The sequence below is a fragment of the Vespula vulgaris genome, chromosome 11 (genome assembly GCF_905475345.1).
Source record: "Vespula vulgaris chromosome 11, iyVesVulg1.1, whole genome shotgun sequence".
In the NCBI taxonomy this organism is placed as follows: domain Eukaryota; kingdom Metazoa; phylum Arthropoda; class Insecta; order Hymenoptera; family Vespidae; genus Vespula; species Vespula vulgaris.
Window position 1 is genome coordinate 4,463,833 of NC_066596.1, and position 22,703 is coordinate 4,486,535.

The 22,703-nt window shown below is 34.2% G+C and overlaps 2 protein-coding genes across 5 annotated transcripts in view; one reads left to right on the plus strand and one right to left on the minus strand.

The window, feature by feature from the left end:
* The window catches only part of LOC127067698 (blood vessel epicardial substance-like), a 44,615-nt gene extending 34,852 nt beyond the window's left edge, over positions 1–9,763 (minus strand). Inside the window, exons 1-3 of one of the 4 annotated variants that reach the window (XM_051002952.1) lie at positions 9,243–9,763; positions 7,381–7,566; positions 7,050–7,207 (exon numbers count right to left, since the gene is read on the minus strand). The gene's annotated coding sequence lies outside the window, so the exon portion shown is untranslated. Of the gene's footprint in view, positions 1–7,049; positions 7,567–9,236 lie in introns of all 4 variants that reach the window. The other 3 variants (XM_051002951.1, XM_051002949.1, XM_051002950.1) reach the window with 3 other exon arrangements.
* A 5,807-nt stretch (positions 9,764–15,570) lies between these two features.
* LOC127067694 (endoplasmic reticulum transmembrane helix translocase) lies at positions 15,571–21,286 on the plus strand. The gene is made up of 18 exons (XM_051002940.1): positions 15,571–16,102; positions 16,480–16,745; positions 16,829–17,057; positions 17,120–17,273; positions 17,339–17,491; positions 17,558–17,740; positions 17,843–17,980; positions 18,069–18,189; positions 18,272–18,426; positions 18,488–18,663; positions 18,749–18,988; positions 19,086–19,304; positions 19,379–19,568; positions 19,649–19,918; positions 20,003–20,339; positions 20,421–20,592; positions 20,712–20,855; positions 20,914–21,286. The coding sequence occupies exons 1-18, from the start codon at positions 15,806–15,808 to the stop codon at positions 21,019–21,021; spliced, it is 3,552 nt and encodes a 1,183-aa protein (XP_050858897.1). The 5' UTR covers positions 15,571–15,805; the 3' UTR covers positions 21,022–21,286.
* The last annotated feature ends 1,417 nt before the right edge of the window (positions 21,287–22,703 follow it).

Below are 22,703 nucleotides of genomic sequence, written 5' to 3' on the forward strand. Positions count from 1 at the left end.
GGGATTCGTGAAGTAATTCGAAATCGATTTAGCAGAATAACAAATCGCATTACCTAATAAATATAGTGTTTTCTTAAGAACCAGGGGACTCGTTCGTATTAAAGGGCTCGATTAAAAAGGATCGATGTGTTGATTTAAAATACATTGGAGACGACGAAATATCAATCGATATCTCAAATACCATTAACATTTCCCAGATTAATCACTTGTTACGAATCAACTCGAGTAAATATCAGGAATGATAACGTCAGGACTGGTTTGATGGATCTTACCCATAATTCAACAAATTGTTATTACATCTACGCTGCAAGACTTCGCGTGATCCATTAATAAAGGAATCTGCGTTAACATCGTACATGCGAGCAAGTAGAGCATACATACATGCATATATATCGCGTGCGATACATGCGATATATTTACATATGTCTCTACCCACTTGTGGCTCTATCACGATTTCTTCACAATGGAATAAAGGCTAGTATAGTTCACGGTTTCAGTTTTACAACGACAGATCGATGTATCTAAAATAAAAATTATCTTGAAAACTAGCTTTCCAATAATTTCCAGAAAGGGACATGCGTTGGGAACTCATTATGGAAACGAAGACATTAACATTAAAACCGTAGATCACATTTGATCGAACCAATAAAAGCAATCGAATTTCTGGAAATAGAAAACAGCAGCCAGTGCTGTAGGACGGAAGCAAAAGGTGAGAAGTCGATATCTCGTTTTGAAACCACCAACGAATCGATGCGATTTTCCCATGTGGCCAATATACGTACATATATTTCGGATGTGTTGGTAACATTTTGCCGGTTTAATGTTGCACAAAAATTCTACCGACTTTTACTCCTTCTATTTTAAGGACAGTTCAAAAGCGTAAATTTTCACATTCATTCTCTCTCCATCTCTTTCTTTCCTTCTTTCTCTCGTTCACGCAAGTCTTATACTTTATTTTTTCTCTCTCTCTCTCTCTCTTCCTTTCAAACACGTAGATATATATATATATATACATATATATATATATATATATATATATATATATATATATGTGCTAATTCAATTTTTCTCTCTTTTTACATCATTCTCTTTTCAGTAGTAATACAGAGAACTGTGAAGCAGAACGTGTAAAACTTAATTCATGGCCAACGTCTAACCAATAAAGCACGGACGTTTCGCTGCACACTGAATATTTAAAGCTTTAAGTGGTCCACATACCCGAGAGAATTTTCGTACAATAACCGTTTCCTAAAGACTCTCGAAATCAGCTTCTTTTCGGTTTTTAAAACATGCCCCATACGTTCAGCTTTTGACACAAAACTTTAAGAGAAAGAAAAAGAATTTGGGTCACGTTATGACTTACGACCTTGCCACAGTAGCAATGGAGGAAGGAAAGAAAAAGAAAAGATAGGGACAGGTTTTGATACATGATGCTCGCGGGAAAAGAGTGTACTATTATTAAGTTAATCTTTGTGACTTATCGCGGTAAGGAAATGTTTCATGCCCATTCGAACGGACGAGGTTGTACGATTGAATATTCGATAAAAGCAGAGATATATATTTACCTAAGTTAGGATACTCATAAACCTACGTTTGATGTGTTGCAGAAATAGGATAAGTTGTGTAATAATCGTCATATTCGATGTTCTTTCTTTATGTGTAAAGTATTAATTGACAGAATATAATCAATCGCGTATGTATTACTATCAAACATTGTGTTTTTTTTTTGTATTTGACGTAAACGAAAATATGTATTTTTTCGAAAAACGCTTAAATTTTTATACGATAAGTATAAGGAAAGTTTTAGAGCGACTATTAAATCTGTCTATGTTATTTCTTAGTTATTAAAATCAAGTAGTAATGTCTGTCTAAAATCAACCATGCAAGAAACAATGAAAGTTTCCTCATAACATTTCTCGAGATCACGCTATATCATAATACGCTCTCAAGCATAAATAAGAAACAAGAAAACCATTACTCGGCACGTAATTACATTTCGTTAGGAGCCCAACTCAAGCTCCTCTGGCACTTTGTTACGCATTCGTTTCCCTCGAGCGAGCAAACTTGCGAAGAAGGTATGTACGACGGAACGTGGAGCAACTTTTCGAACGTAAACGAATCCAAAATAGCTTCCAACGACATTCCAAATACGCTTCGGAAAAGTCGAATCTCTTTTTCCTCGACTTTCAAGTACGGAAATAATACGACGTGAATGAAATATGTATGAGTCGATGGCTTCTCGTTTTCCGGCGAACCAATTATCGGAGATACCGATAACTTCCCCGAAGGAGAGCTATCGTTTGAGTTATTAAATTTCAAATATTTCTCTTACCAACACCAGCACCGACACCAGCACTATCGAGAAAAAAGTCTCTTTCGTCGAATTTCACGAAAGACCTGGACAATGCTTCGTTTAGAACTAAAAGAACATCTGTGGATTACGAAAGATCAGACATTCGTTATTGGCTAACGATCCGTTAGGCAAAAAAACGTATCTCCAGATTTTTATTTCTTCTATTCTTTTCGTTGAATCGACGTAATTAAAACGAAAGAGCTCACGAGTAGGTGGATACGAGATATTTGATTAAGGATATTGTATAAAAAATATTAAATCTATCGAATCTAAGTGAAAAATAGCTAATGTGACGGGATGAAAATAAACGTAATCTCTTCCGCGTGTTCCATCGCGAAACTTCCAGCGATCGATATGCGAATTTCCCTGAATAAGCTAGGGTTGACAAGGAAACGATTCGCTGAATGGATTTCCTTTGGAAGAGAAAGGGAGGGTTCCATTATTACGACTATAGCTATAAGTAGATTCGATATTCGAGTAAGAATATTGCTGATTCCGTAGGCGGTTAGGTTTAAAAATTATATTTTAGAAAAGGGATGATGAAATTAGTATATTTGTTTCGTTTTTTTAGGAGTTTGGAGACTTCAATTTATATCAATGTCCGAACATTTTTCAACGGAGAAGATAATGATATTAGATATCTGATGTTAAATCAGGAGTATATGAAAGTTCGACATTTTCACTGACATTTTGCTCTGTCTCTTTCACTTTTCTTTGTTTTAACGCCAAACCTTTATCGGTATCAGCTGTCGAAGCTAACGGTTGCAATGTATCGCACATATGGTGACACTTTAATAGCACTCTACAGACAAGAAGATTAAGACGAGCCGCGAGCGTGTGCCGAGCATAACGGGTTATTGCTTTTACGAAAGTTTCAACTTCCATCCACCATTCCTTGTTCTATCTCAAGATGTTCTGAAGTCGGCTTATCGGCCAACTTTAACTGAATAAATTTATTCCTACCATAAAATACGCAGACACCTCGAAGATTATTTTTTGCTCACTGTAGTGCGAGACATTTTTATTGTTTATCTCTGAACTAGTTTTCATTTATTTAATTATTACTTGGAATGATTTAGTCGAATAATTAAGAGAAATTAGAGAAGGGACTATTGAAGTTGCAAGTTAAAAGATCTCGATAGCTCAAGAGGATAAATACATCGATGTTGAATATGTAGAAGTAAAATAATGCGTAAAGTATTATGTATTCTTGATTGTACTAGAAGTTGTGTCGTCTCGTGATTCACGTAACGATGTGGGTCTACGAGTTTGAGAACTTTCCACTGCGCATCTTGAGAATACGGAGGGCTCGATGCTTAGTTCTAACAATAAGCAAATCCACTATTTAAAGACAATTAGAAACTCATCAAAACGATAAGCATGTAAACCGCATTTTTTCATGTTCTTCGGTCAAACAGTATCAATGAATTCGTCCGCTAGAACTTCTAACTGATAGGATAAGCGAAAGAAATGAACAAAGAAAAAATAGAAAGAGGACAAAGAAAATTAGAAGAAGGCGATTGATATTAGGTCGAAAAAAGGAGATAGTGCTTATTTCGCGATGTTTTATTCGAGCAAGTAACTGCAAGACTAGGTCATACCTTTCTAGAGAATGCAAGTGTCATGGCACGAGCGGCCTGAGCGCATTGAAAAGATGAAAGGCGAAATTCTACCATTCACGGTATGCCAGCCAACCCAATGGAAGTCGTTTCGTCGCGAGCGTGCATGTGAGAAAATAACTGATGTGTAATAATAACTGGTATGCAATTCGGGACAAAGACCGGTACTAGCTTTTGTTTCATGCCAACGGTAACATTTAAAAAGCGAGGATAAAACACATGTCGAATATCTTTTCGATAACAGAAAAGTCGTGAAAAAATTATTGTATGTGTCGATGCATTCATTCATAACACGTGTAAATTAAATCAGCGGAAGTAAATATCGACAAATTTTTATTCCTAACAAGAGGAATACGAAGTGCGATCCAAAAAATATTCTTATCAAAAATTATTTTTACAGAAAATTCATCAAGATCTAATCTGTCTGTCTAAACGTCTATCTAAAGTGTTCATGAAAATCACACGTTTATAAAATGAATTAAAAATTTCTTCGGAAGAAATGAATTTAGACGCTCTAACTCGATCCATGCAACTCTCGTACGCATGCCAGCCTGTAATTATTCCAAGCTTCATTGGATTTCACAGACGGTCATTTTCAGAACATCACGCTTCGCTGTGTTCCAACATCTGTCGATTTATGCCACTCCGAATTAGCTTCGTTTATTGCAAGGCCCTAATTGCTCATTAATCCAACCGAATTTCAATTAAATTTCAATCACCGTTCTTTTTTTCTGTCTACCTTTTTCTCCTAATCCTTCTTTGGCTAAAAACGTCTTCTCTAAACATCAGCGTATAAGTAATTAGCTAAAAAGGTTTTTGTGGAATGCTTATCTAACGTAATACGAATTTACTTTAAATTTTCATAAAGCATAAGGAAGATTTGAAAGATATGTAAGTCAAATTTAACATTCATCTCTAAAATAAAGTTTCTTTAGGCAACTAAATTGTATTATATTAACATTTTTAACTCTCCTCAAACGCAAATTTCTTAAGTTGACAATAACTGATTTGTAAATACTTACACAAGTATAAGTTTTATATATACATACACACATGTATATTTTACGTCACTGTATTTAGATATTAAACTCGCAAGAATTTTATTCTCGAGATATTGTTCTCGTTCTTTGCGTTCAAAGTTATGCATGAATATTTACAAAAGAGAGGAAGACTTGCAGAGTAAACACTTTTAGTGTTATTCCTTGCAAAGACAGTCAGTCGGCTTCTCTTAAGGATTAGATATGCCTGGAAGGTAAATATTGATACATAGTCGCACATTCTTGAATAAGAGAAATATAATACATCAATAAATATCTATCCATATTATATATGCATATATCTTTTCAGTGGTTTCACTATTTAAAAAACATTATTATCTAACAGGATCGCTTCTATATGCAACCGACCGCATCATAACAGCAAACATTTCAATGTAATCGTGTTAATAAGAGGCCACTAAATAGGTCGAAACTACTTTCCTAAGTTGTATCTATGAAGGTGATAATTATCACTATAATTATTATAGGTAATTACTTCGTAAAGTTGTTGAATGTCGATACTCTCACAAGATCTCATGCTAGCAATGAGATTTTCTCTTAATTAGGGATTCGTGTAATGTAGATTTAAATTTAATTTAAATTTAATTTGTTAAATTCGGAGAATTTTTTTTAATAAAAAATCCACAAAGTTAGTATCATTGATATTACGTGAATTACCGAGTGTCTCGTTAAATTTTGTCCACCTAATTCCTTCGAGTCCCTTACATTATATACACAACATTACAAGTAAACTCGCTTACCGGCACGTTTTATTTCTCACGAGAGGATTAGCCCAACAAATTATCAGCCTAATTGTAAAATGTTAATGGTGGGAAAGATCCTCCGACAAATAAGTTCGTAAAGAAAATTATATGATTTTTTTAAAGCATACATTTTGTTAATTCGGTTCGAGGGTGATCGAAATAACAAATTAAATTGATTTTTTCGATGACCTCAAAAAGCAATCCAGTTAGAAAACTCTCGTAAAACGTATTTAAATTTTATATTTCTCTATTGGTTGTTCCATAAACAACGCGTGTTCTAATAATTTGTGTTGTGCCATCATGAACGAAGGAACTACATCAATGCAGGGTATCGTTATTTGAATTATTTCGAGTATCCTCGCAACTAGTAACTCGAAATTATCGAGATCGCTCGACGTTGATCATCGAAATATGTTCAGAAAATATTATCAAAGAATTTATAATAATGTCAATACACAATCCATTTTAATGAGTTCCTTTTATTTCATTTTTTATGATCCTTATCTTTGAATGATCGAATTATTGAAAGAAATCTGATAATAACTATCGCTGACATATAATCACGAGGGAGTTCGACATCTAAAAAAGAAAACAAAGGCAGTACGACAATTGTATGCTCCACTGCGATCTACGATCGCGTAGTTTTAAAAGCTGGCTTGAACAAAGTCGTCGAGCGGTTGACGCAAATCGAATCGATTCTGTCGCAAATTGTCAGGGAAACTTACAAACGTCACGACTCATTTAACCACGAAACTCTCTCTACCACCCCTCCCCCTTTCACTGTACACGTCGTCACGAACACGATGCAACAGGTAAAGGTAATGTGCTAAGATCGCATGATGCAATTAATTTTTTAACACCTCGTCATTACGATTGCTAGAACTAAAGATTCGCTAGAAAATCCAAGATCCAGAGTAGATGGAGATCAACTCTCAAAACTTAGCAAATTATTCGGCATCCAAGCAACGAGATTCTTTTATACGTTTTCTTTTTCATTTTTATAGAATCACATCATCCCAACAGGTACAACATGACCAAGCAAAAAATATTTCTGCGATCGCAACGATAAAAGTCAGTTTACACACTCCATAGCTTTAATACGGTGCTCGTATATACTTCGGAAGTATGTATTTATAGTAATAGGTAAGTAGTGTAATGAAAAATAAATAAAAGACGTCCAGATGATTTGTGTGTAATAAAATCTCGGTTTTATTATTACGTCGGTTGAAAATGGGTAAAATTACAGATCTACCTTTGACCTCGATCGTTTTCTTACCTTTTATGGTGGATAAGCGATATGTTGTTTTGAATGTGGGATGATACACCTCAGTCTTCTGTAAGTATGCGTCAATAACGGTGGACACAAAGATGCTGAGCTTCCTCTATCCAAATTGGCCTCGTAGAAGATCACCATTTCGTGCAATACCATTGCAACTGATTTGATTAACGAGGGCGAACTTTGTACACAATGATAATTATATATGCAAAAGAGAGAGAGAGAGAGAGAAAGAAAAAGGGAGAGAGAGAGAGAGAGAGAGAGAGAGACCGAGATAGTTACGCAGGGTATTTAGGGATAGTTGGAAATTGGCAAAGCCGATCGAACGTACGAAAATCGTCAGCGTATTTTCCCACGTCGCCACATCCGTCACTCGCACGATCCTTCAATTCCTCTATCACACATGCAATACATATATACATATATGTATACTTAAACAGCAACGAGTCACTGTGCTCTTCGATATCGTCACGCTTTTACGTCGACCGACCGCACACACGTTCGTCCGCCGTTACGCCTGTAACATTGTTGAATCACATGTCACTCCTGCTGCTTCTTCATATTCTTTTTGTATAACGATCATCCGATCTTTTCGATCAGAACAAAAATCGTCATTCGAATATGTATTTGTGGAAAGAAAGATAAGGATTACGGATAAATGCATGATCTTTATCAACATCATTCAGATAATGTTTCTAAATGTTAATTTACGAGATGTTGAATTTCGAAATGCTTTGTTAATCAGAATGGTTTAACAACAACTCTCATAGGCGAGCTTTCCAACTGAGACTAAAATTCCAGTGAATTTCAACCAAAAGAAGGAACTATAAGTGAAGGAATATTTAATCTCGAGAAGTTGGCGAAAGAAGAAGAACAACAATGCTGTTGTTTACTCTGCAATGTAATCGAAAGTAAGGAGAGCGAGAAATATGGGAAGAAAGAGAGAGTTTCAGCTTGTATTTTATGAGTGCCCGTTGCGTTTGCAACATAGCATGGAAAAAAGCGAAGGGATTTAGAACGAACTTTCATTCGCTTTTGAACGAGGAAAAGAGATAGAGACAAATAGAAAACGAAAAAGGAAGAGAGAGAGAGAGAGAGAGAGAAAGGAGACCACCCCTACTAGATTATCTCGACTCCTCGATCGAAACGTTCCTTCCGTTCAAACCACCTATTCTCGAGACTTCGTATGACGAATATAAATATTTTAAAAATTCTCGGCAATGCCTATAAATTTCACCTTCACTAAAACACACATTCTTGCAATAAATTTTTTTGTATCGATAAGTACGAGCATCGCTATAAGACGAAATGCAGACGAGAATCCAAATTTTCATTTCTTCTTTTAACAAAATTATGAGCCTCCATCTTCAACAACAACAACGAGATTAAATATTAAAATACAGTTATCTTGGATGAAAAAGAAACGGTTCAGCATATCTACTATCAGTGATACCAATACGGATACATAGACGCACATACACATGCAGAACATGGAGGAAGAACATGTAGTACAAGTAGGAGAAACACAGAATCCGCATTTATACGAACAAGGCACATGCCGTACTCCTTGTGGTCACGTTGCGATGAGGCAATAATTTTTCCTTCGTCAAAAGAAACGAAAATCTGAAACAAAAGTCAACGAGGAGAAGTGGAGGAATGTCTGTTCATTTCAAGACCCAACGAAGAAAAACATTGTGATGAGATGATACTCGGTTAGCATTAAATTATTCGTATGAGGACCCCAAGGAAGAGTGAACAATCATTCTTGCCTCTCCACTTGTTAAGTCAGCAAGAAAACTTCACATATCACATTTAGCTCCCATGAGAAAGATAAAAATAATGAAGGAGAAAGACAGAGACCTGTAGAGGAAAAGAAATGACAAAAGAAATACAATGACTTTCTACCCTAACACGTTTTTTTTTTGTAATCTCTTTCACTCAATCATATCCTCACTGCTAAAAAGGATTTGTAGAGAGGATTGAATACATTTGATTTTACTAAAACATTTCCACCCCTTTATTTCTCTCTCTCCTTGCAGTAACACGGATGCTTCGCACAACACACGAAAGACTCAACACTTGATGGACAAGTAGGGGGTGAAATCGAAGTATGCAAGTGAGAAAAGGAAGGGACGAGTAGCAGCAAAGGAGGACACAATTCGAACGTGGTCTTTGAACACTGTTTACACGCACGCGACGAGAGGCGCCATGGTCACTGCCGGCTACAGAGCTCTTCTTCTCCGATAATCACCACCGTCTTGAACGAAGTATCCTCAGTCGATTTCGTCCTGGAAAAGGAGGATGAAGGGAGCACAGCTCCAGAGCCATATCGTCCTCCCGACGCTTCCGACGACGCCTCGGTGGAGTCTCGTATTCGGCCTCTTTTCGATATCATCGTCGCGATAAGGCACGGCAGACCAACCGTCCATTCATCTCTGTGCGATCCTGCTATTCGAGATACGTCGCAAGCACACACGAGGACGCACGCGTCTCTACGCGCGAACGCGCGCGCGCACACACGCTCTTCACCTCTTTCTCAACCTCTGTCTTTCTCTCTCTTTCTCTATCCCTCTCTCTCGCTCTTTCCTTCTCGTCGTTATCCGTCCTATCCTTTCGAGGATAGTCCCTCTACACGCGCGCACGCTACTACTATCTCTCTCTCTCTCTCTTTTCAACCCTCTCGCGCGCGCCACCCTCTCCCTTCGGGGCTCTCTCGCTCGACCTCAAAGCGACCGCTGCTGCTGCTCCAGTGGTGCGTCACATGCAGGAGCTTTCGTTGAACTAAGCTCCGCTGGAACTAGCGCCACGCCCTCGGAGCAGGTGGCAGCACCTGCCGCAAAATCCTTTAACTATCTCTCTCTCTTTCTCTTCCTCCCTTTCTCTTTCTGTCGCCCGTTTAAGAAAGGGATGAAAATCCTTCACTAATATCTCTCGCTCTTTCTCAACCAACTTGATATCGTACAAATTCCACTAATCTTTCTGGAACATTGATACTACATCGTACTTTTCTACGTTATTCCCAAGGAGCCTTCAACTTCTGAGGTCGTTATCTTCGAATTTTTATTGGAGCTAAGTTGCTTCGTTTTATTTTCTTTCGGGACTTTCTGTTGTCCACAAAGACGTGCTACTATTCTACTTGAAGTAGGTAATACTGTGGTACGTTTAAACGTTAGTAGTTAATGCCGTTTATGATCAAACTACGGTAGCCGAACGAAAGTAATAAACAGTGGCGACGAAAAGAAACTCGAGAATGCTTAGACTCGTCGAGCAGGTATATTACCTCCATCCTCAGACGACTACAATGTTCTCTCTTTCTTTCTCTTTGTCTTTTTTTGTCTCCACATTTTCCCGCATTGTACGACACTGAAACACGCGCACCGGATGTCTAGGCGCGAAATACGCAACACACGCGATGCACGTTGATGAAAGGACTCACGTGATCTTTTCACTCAATTATTCGATATCTCGCTTTCTTTATAAAAGTACCGTAAAAAAATTTATAAATCCGAGTACGCAACAATAATTCTATGTACGCTATATCACTGTGACTCAAGGATAATCAATTTAACTGGGATGCTGCTTTAATGAACAGATAATTGCGTCACATATATTTCTGATAAACGCAGGATAATATCATAGAAAGATAGAAGTACAGAAAAAAGGAAAGAGTCCTGTGACACTAATTATACTACAGGACCATAATCGAACTGACCTCTAAAGAAAAACGTACTTATTTTGAATTAGTACACTTTTTATGAATCTGTTTTGGCAAAGTTTCGTTTCCAGCGAAAAAATCAAGATAATTTTGTATGCATAAATTGTTTATAATTAACGAGAGGCTGTCTCTAACTTGTTATTTCCCATTGATTATCTAGAAAACGTCACGTACCTACTTAAAAAGTTCCACGATCTTGTCTTATCATAACTCACTAACAAAAAGAAGAAAAAGAGTTCACGATACTGCTTACGTGATACATTAAATTGTACTAACCGAAATAATCTTGGTCGTTATTCCTTCGATGTCGGACGTAAAAGTTGAGAGTATCGAGAAATCGAGGACAATAAAACATAAATCGTATCGGAACGTTTCCAAGTTTCTTCGCGTAATTAATTTTACGCATATGCATTTCCCCACTGTGATTAATGCCTTGGGCCACTTCCTACTAGTGAGAGGAGCGGTGTATCGTTGGTGAGATTGTTCCTTCTGGAGTTCCCATAATTTATCGCAACTGTCGATATGTAATCGTTGCCAGAAACGTAGCCCGCGTATCGCCAAACTTTTGCGAGGCCTCGTGCATCGACCGTGACGAAGAACGCGAGTATGGAAGCATGTAAACGGTTATGTGTGTAAGCTAAGTAAAAAAAACTAAGGGCTGAGGAATAAGAGAACAAAGGGAATCGAAATGTGTGGGAACACAAAAGTAATATATCTCCTTCTATGTAAACGTTATGGTGGAAAGGGAAATGGAATAAAGTAGGTATTTCAGTAAGGCTAGGAACGATTACACTTGCAGATGCCTCGACCATTGGTTTTCGCCATTAGATCAATCTTCTACTACTGTGGACGAAGCACTTGAAGAAACAGTGCTATTTCAAGAACAAGTCCGTTGTTTCTAGAGAGAGAGTTCACGCTCTCTAGATAAATTATACCTGACCGTACAAGATCGAGCCCAAAGATAATAATTCAAATGTTAATTGAGTAGCTAAATTGGTCCTACCAGTTTGTGGCCTACTGATCTATCAAAGTTCTCGCTTTTGTTCCTGGCAATCTCTGTGTCTAGTCGTTTGCCCCTTCTTGCTAAAGAACACGAACTACGTTTCCTGAGAAAAACGGGCCAACATTAGCAGAACGGACGGCATCAATAGCGATAACAATCAACGCTTCTCAATTTCATCCCTATCATATGAAAATAGGGTCAATAAATAGTACTATCTTTATCGAGCCTATTTATTTGGTATATTTGATAAATCAACTATAACATGAATCGTAAGATGTTAAATAAAACAGAGTGTTAGTTAAAGCGAGTATTTGTAGAGACACTTTTTACATAAAAACTCGTTCCCAACTGCGTGCATTTTCTCATTAATGATCTTCAACATGTCATATGTCACGATAAAGTATGTCATACAAATAGAAGGTGTGATTCTTTAACTCGATAGTTTGCAAAACTTCACCCTGAAAATTTGTTCATCCCGCTCATTAGATAGTGCACATATCGGAAAACATATGGCAGATAAATTTCTTCGATTATTACTGAAAGACATACGATGGAGAAATACGGTAATACGTCACGGTGACATAACGAGGTTAATGAATACTCACCGTGCTCGTTAAGGGATGAAAAAGAAGGAAACTAGTTCCGTGCGGACTATATTACCGTCACGAAGGAGAAAGAGTAGCAACAGAGCATTCGGAGTTTATCCCTTCCAGGGTGAAGTGTTGCTCTCCACAACGTACGGGGATTCGCCTGATGGTTGGTTATCTCAAATATTTGTTTTACTAACAGTACAAACAATTGACCCAATTGATTTTCCGGGCCTCTGCTTCAACTCCCTCACCTCTCTCTCTCTCTCTCTCTCTCTCTCTCTCTCTCTCTCTCTCTCTCTTTCTCTCTTCTGCTTCATCCAAAGGTAGAGTTTCACTCTCCACACGTAACGTGGCTATGCATTAGGATGTTTCATTAGCGATCAAAGGATATCCTGTTCGGTCGAAGTCACTCGAACGAAAATTTGCATTTCGATGCGGTGGCCCCGATTGACGAACCCGTCTTTGTATTAAACTAAAGCCGAGCTCTCCCCCTCTCTGTCTCTCTCTCTCTCTCTCTCTCTCTCTCTCTCTCTCTCTTTCTTTGCGGTGTTAAATGTTCAACGAATGTCTTCATTGAGATCACCGAGCGAGAGATCTTCGAACCGATTTCATTCCATCGGATACGTTCAAGAGATCACCGCGGTTACTACTACGTGATATGAATATAGATGGAGTTGCTTTTATTACGATCATATCTGGGTAGTTATCATTCCTATAGGATTTCGTTGCCTTTCCGAATTACCAGAGTTATATATCCGGATTAGCTTAATCCTACGATGATCGATTCGTGGAAAAGCTCTAGGACGATTTCGATTTCTTCGAAAAAAGATTTCAAACTTGATTCGATGTAGAAAACATCAATCATTCACACCAAAACGCGCTTTTCAAGTTGTTTTCTCTCAAGAAGAGAATATTTCATTATTGTAACTAAAATCTTTATAAACGCATCTGCATAAATATAGCTCAAAAATTTTCTTCTTTGTATTTCAGGATTTATTAAATCCGGAAAAAGATCGCTGTCTAAGCGAAAAGAAGAGAATAAGAAATAATAAAGAGAATAGTAAAGAGAAAACTCAGAAAAATTGATGTGGCTTTGTCGCAAAGCAGATACAAAAAATCTCTAGTCGCCCGCATCCTTATAGCGATCTGCTCGAGAACAGAAAAATGAAAGAAAAAGAAAAAAAAAGGAAAAAGAAATTTGGAGGAGGTCATCCAGTGCAAAAACGAGTTGGTAATCGGCCAAGCAAAACGTTCGCTTCATAAACACATTGGACGAATTCCAGATATATTCGTATAAACATTTTATACGTTAATTATCTCAAGCTGTTTCCCGCGCTGCGATTCTGAATCAAAGTTGGCGCGAGCTTCGTAACAAGAGATTAGAAAAGTATTCACTTAACGATTATCGTTTTGTGAACAATGAGCTTTCACCTCTTTTAAATTACCATCATGTCAGACTATAATGTTAATTGTTACTATTTGAGGTCGATTATTGCCACACTGCTTTCATATGAGTACGACAAGCATATCAGTAAAGTAAACAATATTCAAAGAGATAGAATCCACTTCGATCATCGACGACGTATTTTAGGAAGATACCTCATTTACAACTCAAATTTGAAGAGAAAGACATCCACCACCGATATCAGGTGATCAAATGTCACGAAAGAGTCATGTAAGTAGAAGTTACCGCGTGGAATTAATTAATATCAAAGAACCTGGGTTCCTAGCTTATAGAGAAAACGAGGTCAATACTCTTTGTAACTTCACTTTTTTCTTTTCTCTTTTCTTTCTCTTTAAAGAATTTGGAAAAATAAAAAACTGCGTTATTATTCATTGTATTAATTTTCAAAATGAACCATTTTATTCGACATGTTATTTTTTTCGAATATAATTATAAATATAGTAATTTAAATATGTTCTTATTTCTAATTTAATTTTAATACAATACAAAATTACAATAAAAAATTTTTATTTTATTACAAAGTAATAATTGTTCCTTTTCTATTACTATTTATATCTATCTATTATCTACTTACCTACCTATATCTACTTATAGAGTTTCATAACATTTTTTAATCTTTATGTACACATTTTGCACGCTTCCTTATTTTGTTTCCTTATAATATTTTTTGATACATTAATTATAAGGATGTGTTTTTCAAGCACCACTTGATGTAACTTAGTCGATACAGTCCTGGCTAAAGTTTCCTCAAAGCAACACTAGGAAGCACTTCTATCGATTCTAGAGTGCGCTCCGTTTCATGCGATGCACGCGCTTTATGCGCCATCTTAAATGAAACGCTGATGTGGACAAAAAGAATTAGTATTTTTGATGACATCGAAAGTATAATTGAGTTATTCATAATTCATTTGTCCTTTCTTAAATGCTTTGCGAGTCATTTTTATTTTTCTTTTTAAAATCTTGTAACGATAATAAAATTATTTAAATCATTGAATACACTTTGATTAGAGTCGTTTCCTTTGGGTCCCTATTTTTGAATTGCTCTAGTTCCTCTCTGAAATTCTATATTCTATATCACATTGTATCATTGAATACTTGCAGCAGCTTCGTGATTGAAGCGCTAAAGCGATGTATACAATAATCAAACAAATAGTGCATCAAGGCAATCTGATGCGTTTTTTGTTTTTTCGAATTGAGATAATTCTGTTTAATATTCTATTAATTGTCGTTAATAGAGATATTAATTATTTTATATCAAGAAATTCTTCGTGATATAAATAAATAATGTACTGGCTCTTGATAGCTATTCATAATCGCAATACTTTCCAACCATATTTTTGCACAATTACTAAATAAAGGGCAAAAATATCCATTGATATCATTATTTATTCAATAAAAACAAAACTGCAATGATCGTCATCGCATATTTAGTATCTGATCTTTGTAACACACATTTTACCACTAGCTCTACAGAATTAATGTCTTAACTTATTTTATTTGGCATTACCAAATATCTTAATGCCACTTAACCAATTGTATCTATCAGGGAATAAATATGTAAATACCTACATAATTGATGATATTTGCAGGCTGTGAATGCATACAACATATATAACACTATACACATAAACAGTGTTGAAATAAAAGATCGGAACACAAATGTGACCCTAGAACGCGTCAACTTCGACACTAGTGTCTTTACTAGTATCAATCTTTACCACAAGGCAGCACGACTAATAACGATAACAGCACCTCCTGCCATGGTAGGCAGCAATACTGAAGGTCTTGGTTCTTTATGCAAGTTTGTTCCTTCTGGGGGATCTTTTAACGTATCGTGGCGTGGTCACACCGAACGTAACCTTTTTTCGCTTTCTTATTCAACAATAAGAATTTTTGTATATGTCTGATAAAAAAAAGCAGAGTCGTTATAATAAGTATCGAGATTCACGTAAGAAGGAATTTCGTATAACTTCACGTTAATACATGTATGCTATGTTCGGCCGTAGCATAATCATGGCGACCAACAAATCACAACGACTGGACGATCTCGTACAAACGGTTACTCTGCACAATCCGCGAAAGTTATTATTCAATGGTTACGTCTTACCCTTTGTAATATTGCAATTTGTGTGGATTTATAGTTGGATTTTTGTTTATGGTTTCGATGAGTATTACGATGCAGGTCTGGTTGGAATCGCTGCAATTGGTGTGCTACAAATTTTTGTCTGCTTGTGCTGTCAGTGGTCTGTGCATGTGCATACCTTTTTAAATTGCAGTTCGGTAGGTATACATGGTTGATTTGTGAATTACATTCCTCTTTATTTATTTACAAGCAGAATTCAATTAGCCGAAACAATATGTACACTGTCGTAACCGCCATTCGAACGGATGTTCGCCTTCTGCTATACGAGATCACATGACTAACAAGCGGGAAGATATGATTTTTTAAATTCGAATATAAAAGAAATATATGGCATTCTTTTAATTTATTTCTACGATTTTTTTATATCATATTTTAATATATTCTTTTTAATATATCTTAATATATTGTAATACATTTATTTTCTTAATTTGAAATAAATTTAGTAGTACAATATATTCAAAGAAATTATATAGCATTTATTAATGTGCTAATCAGAGAAAATTTGATATATTAGGAAAAGAATCCATATATAGCAACAATAGCGAAGGTAGTGCCTGTCCCAAATAATGGAAGTTCAGAACTTGTAAAATTACACCATGCAGAAAAACAAGAACCATGGTTCGTATTTCAAAAAACAAAGTATTATTGGGAACCAAATGCAAAATGTTTCAAAAGTCTTCAATTTCCAATCAATCAATCAATTAAACATTATTCTGAATGGAAAGGATATCTTGATGAGAAAGAAGTTACAGCTGCTGAGGAGAAATGTGGTAAAAATAAGTGGGTTCATAATTTACAAATAATTTTAGTAATATTTTAAAAAGATCAACTTAACAAGATGTTATAATTTTATTTTTATTTAGATTGGATATGTTTGTACCAGAGTTTTGGGAACTTTTTAAAGAAAGAGCTATTGCACCATTCTTTGTTTTTCAAGTATTTTGCGTGGCACTTTGGTGTCTGGATAAATATTGGTATTATAGTATTTTCACTCTTATTATGCTTATTATGTTTGAATGTACGCTTGTACAACAGCAACTCAGAAATATGGCTGAAATACGGAAAATGGGAAATAAACCGTATATGATAATGGTCAGTAGAATTAATTAAACCATATTAATAAATTTTTTAATGATGTAAATTTAATATTCAAGGTTTATAGAAACAGAAGATGGCGTTACATGTTTACTGATCAGTTAGTTCCTGGTGATATTGTTTCAATAACAAGATCTCAAAATGATAATTTAGTTCCATGTGACATGTTATTATTAAGAGGCCCATGTATTGTGGATGAAAGTATGCTAACAGGTAATTGTTGTAATGTCTTATAAATTTAAAGATTTACAAATCAATTATATCCTTTCTTTTTGCAGGTGAATCTGTTCTTCAAATGAAAGAACCAATAGACGATATAGATGGAAATAGAGATTTGAACATAGAAGGCGATGATAAACTTCATGTATTATTTGGAGGAACAAAAGTAGTACAACATACACCACCTAGTAAAAATGTGTCAGGTCTCAGAGGTATGCATTTTAAAACAACAATTAAAATATAAGAGAGAATAATTAAATTGTATTTGTATATTTTAGCTGTTGATAATGGATGTGTTGCTTATGTTTTGCGTACTGGATTTTCAACATCACAGGGTAAACTCCTGAGAACTATCTTATTTGGAGTTAAACGTGTTACAGCAAATAATCTTGAAACATTTGGATTCATTCTATTTCTTCTGATATTTGCAATTGCTGCTGCAGCTTATGTTTGGATCAAAGGTTTAATTCTACTGATTTTGTAATATGTGTAGATTAAAAATAATCAAACGATTGATATATTTATATAGGAGAGAACTTATGTCATAGTCATAATATTTTTAGGCAGTGAAGATCCAACAAGAAATAAGTATAAGTTATTTCTGGAGTGTACACTTATTCTTACATCCGTTGTACCACCAGAATTACCCATTGAATTGTCATTAGCTGTAAACACTTCTTTGTTAGCTTTATCTAAATTAGGTATTTAGAAAATGTTACTAATATTCGACTTATATCTATTATTTATTATGTCACGTAGTCATGATATTAAAATGCAAATTATTTTCAGGTGTATTTTGTACAGAACCTTTTAGAATACCATTCGCAGGGAAAGTTGAAATTTGTTGTTTTGATAAAACTGGAACTTTAACAAGTGACAATCTTGTTGTCGAAGGAATAGCAGGGATTGAGTAGGCATAATTTATGAACTATGTAATTATAATATAAGATTAAAAAGTAAATTTATTGAATATAATACTTTTGGTATTTTAGTGGTAAAGCAGATGTGATGCCACTCTCAGATGCACCTTTAGAAAGTGTGCAAGTACTTGCAACATGCCATTCCCTTGTTCAGTTGGACGATGGAATTGTCGGAGATCCACTTGAGAAAGCTACACTGAAAGCTGTAAATTGGAGCCTCACTAAAAGTATGTTATGTTATATTAACATTACCTAAAATCTTTATAAAAACGAACTATTATCATATAGGTGATTCAGTAATACCAAAAAAAGGCAAATCACCTGTACTAAAGATTTTACAAAGACATCATTTCTCGTCTGCATTAAAAAGAATGTCAGTTGTCGCAGGATACACATCACCAGGTTCATCTGAAAATCAGTACATAGTTACAGTAAAAGGTGCACCTGAAACTGTAAAAAATATGGTTAGAATTTATATAATATTATAATTTAAAGTTAAAATTTTTTTAATGTAGTAATCTGCTTTATGTAAGTTACATATTATTTCAGTTGTCTTCTGTCCCCGATAATTATGATTCAACATATTTGTCTCTTTCTCGCCGTGGTGCAAGAGTACTAGCTTTGGGATATCGTAAGCTTTCAACTCCTTTATCTGTCCAGGAATTGAGAGAGTTTACTCGGGAAGATTTAGAAAAAAATCTTTCATTTGCTGGATTTGTTATTATAAGTTGTCCACTTAAACCTGACTCTAAGGCAGTTATAAAAGAAATTCTCAATGCTTCTCATTCTGTAAGATAAATTAACTAGAAATATTACTCTTTATAAAATATTCATACAATATTTTTAACTTTTATATAATGCTGATTTGCATATACCCTTCATTTAGGTAGTTATGATTACTGGAGATAATCCCTTGACAGCTTGTCATGTCAGTCGTGAATTACATTTTACGAAAAAACCAGTTACTCTAATTTTAATGGAAAATGATGGTGAATGGTTTTGGGAAAGTGTAGATCGAAAAACACAAATACCTTTAAGTTATAAGAATGTTAAATCACAAGGCAGCGAAATTTGGAAAGAACATACTCTGTGTATAACTGGAGAGGTAATTTTCTTTAGTACCAAATCAATCATTTTTCTTTACATTCTTTTAACATAAATTTTATTTCATTCATTCAGGGACTCTCGTATTTGAATGAAAATAACATGAATCTTTTACGAAAATTGTTACCGCATATTGTAATATTTGCTCGATGTGAACCAAAGCAGAAAGAATTTATTATTGTTTCTTTACAATCATTGGGATATACAACATTGATGTGCGGTGATGGAACAAATGATGTAGGTGCATTAAAACATGCTCAAGTGGGTAAGTTGATAAAAAAATATAAAATACTTCGTTTCGTTAGCGATATTATATAATATCTTTTATAAAATCATATTTTTCAGGTGTTGCGATTTTGTCTAGTCTACCTGAGAGAGCATCGATGGAGAAACGAGAAAATTCATCGGTTGGATCAAGTGGAAATAATGCAACTGTAACAAATACATCAAAAAGTAATGGACCTCGAATGAATATAAGACATCAATCTAATATGCAAACAAGAATACAAAAAATATTGAAAGATCTTAAAGAACAGGAACAATCTGTCGTCATAAAACTTGGAGATGCATCTATTGCTGCACCATTTACAAGCAAAATGTCTTCTATTCAGTGTAGTGAGTACATTTATTGGAAAATCTTTTTGTTATACATCCACATAATTAGACACTCTGACTAAAACAGGAATTTTTATGTTATAGTATGCCACGTAATTAAACAAGGACGATGTACATTAGTTACAACATTGCAAATGTTTAAAATATTGGCTTTGAACGCATTAGTACTGGCTTATAGTCAATCTGTTCTGTATTTGGATGGTATTAAATTCAGTGATGCTCAGGCAACTTTACAGGGTATTCTTTTAGCAGCCTGTTTTCTATTTATATCTAGATCAAAACCACTGAAAACTCTATCTAAACAAAGACCACTGCCAAATATTTTTAATCTATACACTATTGCAACAGTCTTGCTGCAATTTGCTGTACATTTCTTTTGTCTTGTGTTTTTAGTAAAAGAAGCTACGCTTTTATCTGTAAGGTAAATAATTCAGTTAAATATTATTTAATTATGATAATTATATATTAATTATATTACGAGTAATGATTTTTTAATAATCAGGGATGATAAGTTATCAGCAATTTTTGCTGCCGATACGGACGTAAATCAAAATGTTTCTATTGATTCTTCCAATAATGATGAAGATAAACCATTCGAGGCCAATTTAATTAATAGCACTGTTTATATAGTAGCTATGGCACTTCAAGTATCCACTTTTGCCATTAATTATCGGGTAATTAATCAAGAATGTCAAGTAACACTATCATGAATATATGAAACTAAGAAAATTATGGAACTTTAATAATAAATATTTATTTTTCCTTTTTCATTATGCAAGTATTCATTTTATAGGGACAACCATTTATGGAGAGTCTAACACAAAATAAATCATTGTTGTACAGTCTCTTGGGTAGTTCCGCTGTTATTTTATCATTAGCTTGTGGGCTCTTACCAGACGTAGCTTCGCAATTGGAAATTGTCGATTTTCCAAATGATGTAAGTATTGTTATGAATGCAAAAACCGCGAATATTAATTATTGCAAAATTATTACAGTTTCGAAGAGTTTTGGTTCAGATACTCGTGGCAGACTTTGTGCTTGCATATATTGCTGACAGAACTTGTCTGTGGCTTTTTGGCGAGGGAAAACATTACAAACTGTGATGAGAACATTTTCTGAATAAGATCATAATTTATAAGGTAATACTTTTTACGCACGAGATGTAAGTCTCAATGGTCTTGTTTTACTAAGATAATTTGTCTACATACTAAATATTAAGTATCTCATGTTACCTAAAGTATAAACGTATTATTTTTTAAATGGATATATGTAGTGATCTAAAAAAGAAGTTCGGAAGAAAGACGTATGTGTGTCAAAGTATTAATATACATATATATATATATATATATATATATATATATATATATATATATATAAGAAATATATATAATATATATACATATTATATATTATATATAATATATATTATATATAATATATATTATATATATTTTATATATATATATATTGAATGTACTTTTAGTTCGCGCAAAAAAAATGTAGGCGATGTGAATAGAATGGCATAATTTGATTTTTTTTTCTTTGTGAAATCAAAGAAATGCGATCTGTGAACATAATTTTATAATCTATTATGAATTTAAATATTCATTATATATAATGAAAAATTATATTCATAATGAAGAAACTAATAATAATATTTATATTTAAGAATACGGAATAAAATAATTAACAAGATCATGAAGAATATATGTAGTAATTCTTCAGTAATATTGCATGAGGTAGCACACATCAGACACAAAAATTTTATTCCGTCGTCGGTAGCCTAATAATTTAGTAATACATTTTAATGGCATAAAAATAATCTCATCATTTTTCGAATTCATTTACGCGTTTTAAATAAGTCAATCGTGATACAGGTATTGTATATCTTACTACATTATTTTTTTCCTTTTTTCTTTTTTCTTTTTTTTTTTATTACTCAGGACACATTTTATGATATATAATTGAAAATTACTGTATTTTGAATCGTAATTATTTAATGCGACATTTAAGAATAATTACATAAAATGAACTGAAATAACCAGTGTGCATTATTCGATCTCGCAATCAATGAGCTATCGAACTATAATTACTTTTTTGATTCCATTAGATATTGTTCGCAATTTTTCACGTGAACACATTCCGTTTGTTTCACTAAAAAAAAATTATTGGAGGTGTAAATAACTTTCGAGAGTTTGAAGTATGTCGTTATTTCTATTACGGAATGCACTGGTTAATATATTTCATTGTATATAGTAACAATTGCATTCCAATCTTAAGAATAGTGTTAGAAAATGTCACATCATGGAAAAATTATTTGCAGATTACAAATATGTCGGAAATATATGAATAATTTTACTTTGAAGTTATTCCAACATATCCATACAAGATTGTCGAAATTTTGTTGTTATTTTTTACCTTCACCAATCGCGCATATATTTTTATTATCAATTTGAAATTTATGCTTACACGAATATTATTGTACACTTATTCTTGCTTACATTTCCTTTCCTCTTTTTTTTTGTTATATACTTTGAGAACGACACTTCTTGTATATCATTGTAATATAAAGGTTTGTAATAAAAAGTATTCTTTGTTGTGAGTAACGAAAAATCATTCAGTCAAAGTTAGAAAAAATTTTATTTTCGGACTTTCATGTTACTGTAATTTTTATTCTTCGATTTTGTGTAGTAACTTTTTTATGAAATTTACTATTATCTTTTTTGCTGTATCTAATATTTCTCGTATGATAAAAATGATTTATTCTACGGTCACGTTTTTAAAT

Bases quoted from the DNA above. Each gene is read 5' to 3' on its own strand.
- LOC127067694 (XM_051002940.1), top strand. From the start codon at position 15,806: ATGTATGCTATGTTCGGCCGTAGCATAATCATGGCGACCAACAAATCA. The intron at 18,664-18,748 runs GTTAGAATTTAT...ATATTATTTCAG, and splicing joins CTGAAACTGTAAAAAATATG to TTGTCTTCTGTCCCCGATAA. The intron at 18,989-19,085 runs GTAAGATAAATT...CCCTTCATTTAG, and splicing joins TTCTCAATGCTTCTCATTCT to GTAGTTATGATTACTGGAGA.